This window comes from Chiloscyllium plagiosum, unplaced genomic scaffold (genome assembly GCF_037043375.1).
Source record: "Chiloscyllium plagiosum isolate Xiang-an unplaced genomic scaffold, Cpla_swu_hap1 HiC_scaffold_1, whole genome shotgun sequence".
Taxonomy (NCBI): Eukaryota; Metazoa; Chordata; class Chondrichthyes; order Orectolobiformes; family Hemiscylliidae; genus Chiloscyllium; species Chiloscyllium plagiosum.
The window spans coordinates 21,360,567-21,371,049 of NW_028270139.1; the positions used below are offsets into that span (position 1 = coordinate 21,360,567).

The 10,483-nt window shown below is 39.9% G+C and overlaps 1 protein-coding gene across 1 annotated transcript in view; it reads left to right on the forward strand.

Annotated features, from left to right (window-relative positions):
• The window catches only part of otop1 (otopetrin 1), a 33,206-nt gene that overhangs the window by 14,648 nt on the left and 8,075 nt on the right, over window positions 1-10,483 (forward strand). The window contains exon 5 of the mRNA XM_087975815.1: window positions 6,092-7,008. Coding sequence (XP_087831941.1) covers window positions 6,092-7,008 — 917 coding nt within the window. The remainder of the gene's footprint in view (window positions 1-6,091; window positions 7,009-10,483) is intronic.

Consider the following 10,483-nt stretch of genomic DNA (forward strand, 5'->3'; position numbering starts at 1 on the left):
TGCTAAGTGCTGATGGAGTTAAAGTTTTGAGAACACTCTGGGCTAGATTCACAATGAAATGAACATCAGATGTATTTTCTAAAGCATACGTGTTCCATACTGCCAGATTACCCCTGAGGTAGTAACAGCAAAAAAGCTAACCCAAGGGTTACAATGTGTACCTGAAGTAGCAACTCTCATTACAGAATGCAGTAAACATTGATAGTGGATATAGTTGGTTAAATAATAACTCTAAGCTGCTCTATCAAAGTTTTCCAAATTATCTGGATTGTGGCTTGTTTAAATTGTTCAGACATAATTGTAATTAACATGCTATGAAAAAGCTGATATTGGCGGTTATAAATTAACATGTGAAATAATATCTCAAAGCTTTCACTGCCAGTATGTTATTTAGTTTGATGTGAAGCCAAACATAGCAATAACTAGCCAACAAAGACTTATATCTAGTGAACACATAATCTGTTATCAGTAGGGTATAACCTATATTCTCTCCTAAAAAGATATACTTTAACCTCTGTAGCATTGTTTGTCTCTGCCCAACCTTAACCCATCAGCCACCGTTCCCCCTTGCATGCTTTTGTAATTTCAAGACTTGGCTGAACCTCCCATCCTCCAGTGCCCATAATTTTGAACTAATTGAAAGATCTGCTGCCATTTCCCATCCAATATCAAATTCCATTCTCCCATCAATTCTGCCTTCCAAATAGCACGTGATACTGTGCAATGTTTATCAGACTTGTCAGCAAAGTTATAACTCATAGAATAAAATGGAAAATAGAAACATAAGTATGAAATTGGTTGAGTAATTGGAAATGTAATGTAATAATTAATGAATGCTTTGCAGAGGACAATTTCTAGTAGAGTCTCCCAGGAATCAGGATCGGGACCTTTGCTTTTCTCTATATATTACTGATCTAGGCTTTGATGTACATGGTACCATTTCAAAATTTGCAGGTCACATCTCCAAAAAGACCTAGACAAGTTGGTGGAGTGGGCGGACAGGTGGAAGATGAATTTCAATGTGAAGAAATATGAAGTGATTCATTTTGGTAGAAGAACATGGAAAAACAAAAGAAAATAAAGGGCACAATTCTAAAGGTGCTTCTGGAACAGAGATTTGGAGTATATTGCCATAAACCATTGAAGGAGGCATGACAGGCAATTTTAATAAAACATAAAGTATCTTGGATTTATGATTGGGGCATAGACACACGAGCAAAGAGATAATCCTGAGCTTCAATTAATTTGGCCTCAGCTGTCATATTAAGTCCCATTCTGGGTACCAAATGTCAGGAAAGTTGTGGAGACATTCAAGGGTTGCAGAAAAGTTTCACAAGAATAGCAAGGAACTGGATGGATTGGACACATTGGGCCTGCTTCGTTGAAGAACAGATGGCTGAGAGGATATTTGGTACAGATATTCAAAATCATGATGGGACTGGACAGAGTAGATTGAGAGAAATCATTCCCATGTGTGAAAGACTCAAGAACAAGATTTAAAATAATGGACAAAAGAAGCAAAAGGGACAGGAGAAAAAATAACGTTTCCACGCAATGAGTGATGAAGCTCTGGAATGCATTGTGATGTAGTGGAGGCAGATGCAGTTAAAAAGGGAGATTAGTCCATTATCTGAAAAAGGAGAATGTGTAAACTTACAGGAAGGCAAAGGAATGACATTAAATGAATTACTGATTTGGAGAACTGGTGCAGACACAATGGACTGAATGGCTTCCTTCTGCATTGTAACAGTTCTATGACTATTAACTTACTATGGCTTTCAACATTCCCCAACAACTCAAACTTAAAAATTCCCATCCTTGTGTTCATATCTTTCATGATTTCATTCCTTTCTTATCTTCCTACTCTGACTCCAACCTCATATGTACCCTTTGCTTTAGATATTTCTGACCAGCTTGTTCAGAGATGTTACGGCAAACCTCTGAAACAGGTGGGATTTGAACCTCACCTCCTGGCTCACAGGCAGGGATAGTACCACTCACACTCCCTTTGCTTTCCTCTTATACCTGGAATTGCTATCACAAATAATTGAGCAGCTTTTCCCACCACCAAATAACCATTGTCTTTTTCATCTATTAACCACACCAATAAATCACTCCTGTTTTTAACTGTTAACTTTACATGCAGAGCCCATTAAAGGCAATGCAGTAACACCAAAGGTGAGGGAGTGGTAGAGAGAGAGAAAGCTAACTCAAAATGGAATTGGATGGAAGGTAAGGCACTCTACTCCCTGTGGAACTCATCGTTCTCTCTCTCTCAAATTGTTGAGAGTATCAATGGCTACACTATTTGAATTTTTCATGTATTCAGAAGAGCTCTTCCATAGGACTGATCTTCTTGTTCCCATCATCAAATCACCCAGGGTATTTTTTCATTTATTAACCACCACCAGTAAATCACTTCTGTTTTCTAATTAATTAATTTCTGTGTAAAGCCCATTAATGGCAGACTATTAAATTTGGAAGACGTAAGGATAGAGGGAGAGGGCTAAATCAAAATGCAGTTGGAAGGGGACATAAGGCACTTCACCACCAAAGATATTGCCCATCTTTTTCTAAAAGCACCAAGAGTATCAGTAGTTGCTCTCTTTGTCCCCCACTAATACATTGCCTTCAGTGACCTAAATCCACACTGGAATGTTTTTCCTAAATTGTTCTATACGTTTTAATCTGCTCCTTTTGAGGTTCCTTTAAAATTTTGCTTTTATGGAAAATAAACATTGGATATGTCTTTCAATATCAGCATCTTTGGATACCATTTTTAAATTTATTTATCTATTTCAGGACTTTTAAATGGCTCTGCCTGATATTTCATCCGAATAATGACTCTCTGACAATGCAGTAATCCCTTAGTTATACATTGAAATGTCAACCTAAATTAACCCTACAACCTTCTAACCCCAAACTTTAACTGCAGGCTCCTCTGTTTTTTTTGAAATAAATTATATTAGCTAAAGTGTCTCAAACGATACATGAAAAAAAAAATGAATCAAACCACAAATTATTTTAGTTGTGATCAAAATAGTCTATTTTGATGACTCATGTCAGTTTCATGGTCAATAGTTATACTAGTACATTCTGGTTGATCACTAAGTGATATAATGTGGAGGGATTATCTGGTGCTGCTGAGATAGAAGGAAAATATAACAGACTTTCACTAAAGAAAGCTATCATAATGTACTGTGTTTCATATCTCTTCTATTTGGTAATGAAGGAGTGATCTGAACACTAGTACTTCCAAATAAACCTGTTGGACTATAACCTGGTGTTGAGTGATTTTTAACTTTGTCCAACACCAGTACCTCCACATCTTACAATTACAAAGATTATGGTATAATAAGTATGGGACTACCTTGCTTCCAGTGGTTACAGGCCCAGATGATGAACTGTGTGCATAAACTGGCAATTAATATAGCTAGAAAAATAATAGATCATTAATAATTGGTGCTCACCATTATCAATGCAGAAAATAAAATCCAACATTTTGCAACCACAAATATGCCAGTAGATCAAATTCTTCCACATTGCTGGATGATTTGCATTGCTCCAAAATTAACTCTGACAAAACCAAATGTACTACCTTCTAAGCTCCCCAGTAAAGTTATTTTTGACCATGAAATTGTTGAATTTGCAATAATTTACATTATGTTATGAAATAACTTGGCTGCAGCCATTTAGAGCTCATCACACTTTGATGTTGTTAATAGTCTACATTGTAATCTAGCTTGCAGGGTCAGAAAGGGAACACTGAAGCTGTTTCAACACCATTCAGGCAGTAGCGATTAGTAACTGAAATTTTTATTTCAATCTTTTTATTGTCTTAGCAATATTTTGTTTAATACCCATCCAGCCATCCACACTCTTATCAGTTTCAGGAGACAATACATTTCCCACAGGAAATATAAAGCTGCCTCAATATAATTGGATAGATTTCATTCAGAAAATGACTCAAATGGGATATTAATAATTTAAGACATAATATGATCAGTGTAGCATAATTTGAAAGTAATAAAATGACTTTGGATTATATTCCCATTGCTGCCCATCACTGAGAATTCTTTGCTTCAGTTCTGGATCTGTTGTCAATGAAATTGTCCACAACTACATGTATTACCCTGTATCATGCAAACAGCAGGATATTAGAAGGCAAACTGAAATATTTCTGTATTCATGTCAAAGTGATGATAATGGCACAGTGATTGAATGGTTCACTGTTTCAAACAGCCTCTACATAAAGCAGTAAACACATTGCGCGGCCCTCCACATTCACTTAGTCATGAACAGTTCCAATTCGAAATCCAATTATAATTATCCACAGGATAATACCATTGCAACAAGTGTTAACTAAATAGGTTCCTTGCAGAGGGATACTGTAATGATTGAAGTTATTTAAATTAGATTCCATAATACTTTAATACGGGTTTCTTCATAAAATTGTTTTGGAATGCAGGGTAGTGATGTTACTAGTTCAATAACCTCTTACAGCAATATAGCATACAATTTTCAGCTCTACTTGGGGGAAGGCCCAGTTTAGATAGTCCTGAAGTTTCAAGTCAGGTGTATGCTAACAACAAACTAGGAACCTGTTGTGGTTCTGTTCACCGAGCTGGGTATTTGTGTTGCAGACATTTTGTCCCCTGTCTCGATGACATCCTCTGTGCTTGGAAGCCTCCTGTGAAGCGCTTCTGTGATGTTTCCTCTGGCATCTATAGTGGTTTGTCTCTGCCTCTTCCGGTTGTCAGTTCCAGCTGTCCGCTGCAGTGGCCGGTATATTGGGTCCACGTCGATGTGTTTGTTGATAGAATCTGTGGATGAGTGCCATGCCTCTAGGAATTCCCTGGCTGTTCTCTGTTTGGCTTGTCCTATAATAGTAGTGTTGTCCCAGTTGAACTCATGTTGCTTGTCATCTGCGTGTGTGGCTACTAAGGATACCTGGTCATGCTGTTTGGTGGCTAGTCGGTGTTCATGGATACCGATGGTTAGCTGTCTTCCTGTTTGTCCTATGTAGTGTTTTGTGCAGTCCTTGCATGGGATTTTGTACACTACATTGGTTTTGCTCATGCTGGGTATCGGGTCCTTTGTCCTGGTGAGTTGTTGTCTGAGAGTGGCTGTTGGTTTGTGTGCTGTTATGAGTCCTAGTGGTCGTAGTAGTCCAACACACACAAAAGAAGTTGCATCAAGACACTGTTCAAAAGGGCCCAACACACTGCAGTACACCAGAACTGCAAAAAGAGGAAGAAGAACACCTCTACAATGTATTCGCCAAAAACGGATACCCCCACAATTTCATCAACAGTTGCCTAAGGGAAAGACAATGGAATGAGGACATGCCACAACCCAAAGGACTAGCCACGTTACCATATATCAAGAACATTTCTGAACTGACAGCCAGACTACTACGACCACTAGGACTCATAACAGCACACAAACCAACAGCCACTCTCAGGCAACAACTCACCAGGACAAAGGACCCGATACCCAGCATGAGCAAAACCAATGTAGTGTACAAAATCCCATGCAAGGACTGCACAAAACACTATATAGGACAAACAGGAAGACAGCTAATCCATGAACACCAACTATCAAACGGCACAACCAGCTATCCTTAGTAGCCACACATGCAGATGACAAGTAACATGAGTTCGACTGGGACAACACTATTACTATCGGACAAGCCAAACAGAGAATAGCCAGGGAATTCCTAGAGGCATGGCACTCACCCACAGATTCTATCAACAAACACATCAGACCTGGACCCAATATACCGGCCACTGCTGCGGACAGCTGGAATTGACAACCGGAAGCGGCAGAGACAAACCACTATAAATGCCGGAGGAAACTTCACAGAAGCGCTTCACTGAAGGCTTCCAAGCACTGAGCATGTCACCTAGACAGGGGACGAAACGTCTGCAACACAAATTCCCAGCTCGGCGAACAGAACCGCAACAATGAGCACCCGAGCTACAAATCTTCTCACAAACTTTGAAAACTAGGAACCCGCAACGGGAATGAAAACCAACTAAGATCTTGTTGGATAACAATATGTGCAATGTTTTAATCCCTTTCGTTGCAGAAAAGGCTGGACCAAACTGCAGCTGTACTATACATGTATGCGCTGCTTTCTACAAAGCCTCCTATTACATGTACCCTTTCAGCATTGAGTATCACGTTTTGGCCTCCGCTATGCTCTACATCATGTGGAAGAATGTCGGTCGAAAGCTGGAACAGCGCAGTCCTCAAAAACTGGTGTTTAAGACACGCCCCAATATTTTGTCAGGACCAGTTCTGGGAGCTGCCGTCTTCGCAACTACAATAGGAATTCTTGTTGTGTACAGCCTACAGGCGGGCCATTCAAAAGATCACCGACTATCTGCTGTGACTATGTTTTATTTGTACAGTATGATAGTGCTTGGCTTAATGTCTGCAGCATCTACAACCGGCCTGGTCATTTATAGGATAGACAAAAGGTCAATGGATTATTCCAAAAATCCCACGCGAAAGCTGGATGGCCAGCTTCTGGCCAGTACTGCGTGTGCCTCCTGGCTGCTATCCTGGTGCTCTGTGCTGGCGGCGGTTTCTGCACAAAGCCGTCCGCATTTCACATGGCTCAGTTTACCACTTTCCACTTTGGCTATCATTGAGAAATCTGTGCAGAACATGTTCATCGTTGAATCGCTCCATCGCAAGCAGGATGACGGGGAAGAGGAAGCCGGAAGAATCAAGGGGACCAGTGACCGTCCTGGTACATCACCCCCACGGTGTGGCATTGTCAACAAAACGTTGGAGGGAGTAGAGCGAGAGCTGTATTGCGAGACTGCTCCTCCACAATCTCCAGAAGACCGAACCAGCTCGGTGTGCAGTGAGCAGTTACCATCACCCCGAGCTGCCGGCTCCTTTCCTCCAGCCAGCTTCAGGAAGACGGGAAATCTGCACAAAACCAGAGTGATATTGAAGAACATCGTCGCGTTTCTGTTCTTGTGCAATATTTCGGTAAGACAGGTGATGAAACAATTTTCTTTAAAGAAAAGACGTCTTCCAGCATTCATTCACAAAGTAGTGTTTGTTTAAGAAATCCTCGGGAAATGTTGCCAAAATCAAGTTCAGAAGATGAGTAGGAAAATTTAAAAGTAAATCATAGATTGATGATAATTTTTTTTTGATCAAACTTTTCAGACGTGGGACTTGAACTCGAATACTATCATTGCTCCACGTGACCCCCTTGAATATACAAAAAAAAATCCACAAAACGTAAATGGAAATTAGTCATCCAGGTGGAATATTAGATAAATTGATTAGGAATAAATGTGACATGATTAAAAGAAAACCTTTAAGGGGGAAGGACGAACTACCAAATGAGGGAAGTGCAAAAGGATTATTCAAATGAATATACCAAAAGAAGACTAAAGATAATGTTGGAGAGTGATTTCAGTAATATAATACTGATAGAACAATACAGCACAGAACAGGCCCTTCGGCCCACGATGTTGTAAAATATATAAAGTCAGAACTGCCATAAAGAGATAAGTGAAATTGACAAACTTAATACTTCAGTACTGAATAGTGGATGGAACATGCCGTTCTACCACAAAAAGAGCTGAAAACGTTTATGCCGCTTTTGGACGCCTCGGAAATTCCCATTTCGTTTCCCTGCGATGTCTCTTACACCTTGTAGGCGCTATGATCGGACTCTGATAAAAGATTAGATTAGATTCCCCACAGTCCAATAAATCCACACCGACCCTCCGAAGAGTAACCCACCAAAATCCATTTCCCTCTGATTAATGCACTTAACACTATGGACAACTTAACATGGCCAGTTCACCTAACCTGCACATCTTTGGACTGTGGGAGGAAACCGGAGCACCCGGAGGAAACCCATGCAAACACAGGGAGAACAACTTGCACATTTCTTCCACATCACAGAAACAGACTGCAGAACCAATGTTTACTCAGAAATGAAGGTATCCCGTGAATAATAAAATAGGGATATCTAGTAAGAAGTAAAAAAAGGCCCTTTCAAACTTTGTTTTGGAATCTCTTTACTATTTCAAAAGTTATGCCTTTTTCTTACTTTTTACTTAAATAATAAATCATGATATTAGGTAAAGCCGCTAGCATCGGAATCTCTTCGAAGAAAAGGCATCACTTTGTCCTTGAAAATTGGCGACAGCTTTGCCACACACTTCTCCAAACCCTTGTGGTAGCTTCCCTCCAGCAAATGGAGCACATTTCAGGTCAATCATAATACAGAAATACCTTTGAATATTATGAGAGTGTAATAAACAAAGTAAACATTTAAAGAATATCAAAAGATTAGTAAAACTAATTCTGAAACTGGATGTAGTTAAATCATTAAACAAATGTAAATCATGTTCTATGTACCTACACACAAACCAAATTTTCCTGTTGCCACGATAGTTGATTAGGGTCTTATATCAATGTTTACAATCGTATGTTACTATGTCTCCATCTCCCTGTCAATGTTGCTGTGCCGAAGTCATATCTAAGCAACAGGCTCTGACCTCGAAGTAACAATACCATCGAAAATCTTTTTCTAAAATTTGTCCCTATCTTGCAACTTCAAAATCTTCAGAACCATTGACTGACTACAGGAAATATTATTGACAGTTAATAGTTCGCATTCAATAAACCACTTTGAATTACAAAATATTCATCACTTAATATAGATAAAAGGCTTGTAAAAATGTGAACTAAGAGCTATTAAAACGTTTGAATAGACACAGTAAAGCTGTTTAGAAATCTCAAGAACCCTAAATAAACTTGTTCATTATATCTACAACGCGTGTATTCGATTAGGTAGAACAGTATTTACTTGGCTTCATTTTCCTTGTCATCGTAACCAGAAATTGTCTTCACTGGCTTTCTTTTTGCACTCCCACTCAGTTAGTCCTGATATCTCAGAAGAATCAAAATTTAGCTATCTCATGTTCTCTCTCTGTGCCACCGTGGTGGGCGGCACGGTGGCACAGTGGTTAGCACTGCTGCCTCACAGCGCTAGAGACCCGGGTTCAATTCCCGCCTCAGGCGACTGACTGTGTCTGCGTGGGTTTCCTCCGGGTGCTCCGGTTTCCTCCCACATCACAAAGATGTGCAGGGTCAGGTGAATTGGCCATACTAAATTGCCCGTAGTGCTAGGTAAGGGGTAAATGTAGGGGTATGGGTGGGTTTCGCTTCGGCGGGTCGGTGTGGACTTGTTGGGCCGAAGGGCCTGTTTCCACACTGTAATCTAATCTAATCTAATCTCTATCTGTCATTACGGTTTTTAACGATGGTACATTCGAACTGGGTATTGATGAGTTGAGCATTGTATCTCGTTCTTATGAGGGTATCCTTCAACACATTCAGGTGTCCGTTGCGTTCCTTCTCATCGAAACAGATCCTTGTACGCGTAAGGCTTTCTCACACACATAAATATATATAAATCTATTGGGTGAACTTGCATTTGCACATACATTCTATTTTGTTCAAAAAGGACACCATTTGTAGACAGTCGACGTGGCATTTTTAAAATTTCTGCTTTAGAAATAAAACCTGACTGACTCCAGGTTAAGACATACACCTCACGCCTAAAATTCATTGTCTGACCTGAGATATCTCCTCATTTATACTGATAAAACCTTAAGTTATCTTGGGGCAGTGACTTGAGAGAAATTCTGGGATTTGCATATTAAATAATCGAAATCCACACCTCTGTTCTAACTGATTAAGGAGTTAACAGCCATCTTAGGTGTGTTCAATCCGTTCGCATCATCTTTTACTCTGTCCAAGTCTCCCTCTCTCACTAGCAGTGAGGCTCCAAAATCTTATGTTTTCAAATAAACCTGTTGGACTATAAACTGGTATCCTGTGATTTTTGACCATGCCCACTAGTGGAAACATCTTCTCAACGTCTCGCCCTGAGGTCAAGTCCCGTTAGAATTTTGTATATTCGGCATTGGCCTCTACCTTACCATCCCAGCTCTCAGTTAAAAATCACACAACGCCACATTATAGCCCAACAGGTTTATTTGGAAGCACTAGCTTTCTAAGCGCTGTTCCTTCATCAGATGTGGAGCAGGATCATGAGACACAGAATTTATAACAAAAGATTATTTATAGCAAATCGTTTGCTATAAATTCTGTGTCTTGTGATCCTGCTCTACGGCTACTTGAAGGATCAGCGCTCCGAAAGCTAGTGCTTCCAAATAAACCTGTTGGACTATAACCTAGTGTTGCACGATTTTTAACTTTGTCCACCCCAGTCCAACACGCACCTCCGCATTATGGATCCCATCTCTCAATTATTCGGTCTCAAAATTAGACTGTTGTCCGACACTCGGTACGAGATAAAAATAAATTTTCTCCAATTAAATATTTGGAATATTGGAGCTTTTCTTTTTGTCCCTAGCACACTCCTTAGCCACTGACACTACCTTTCTCCCTGGCAACTATCAAAGGCTGCCAC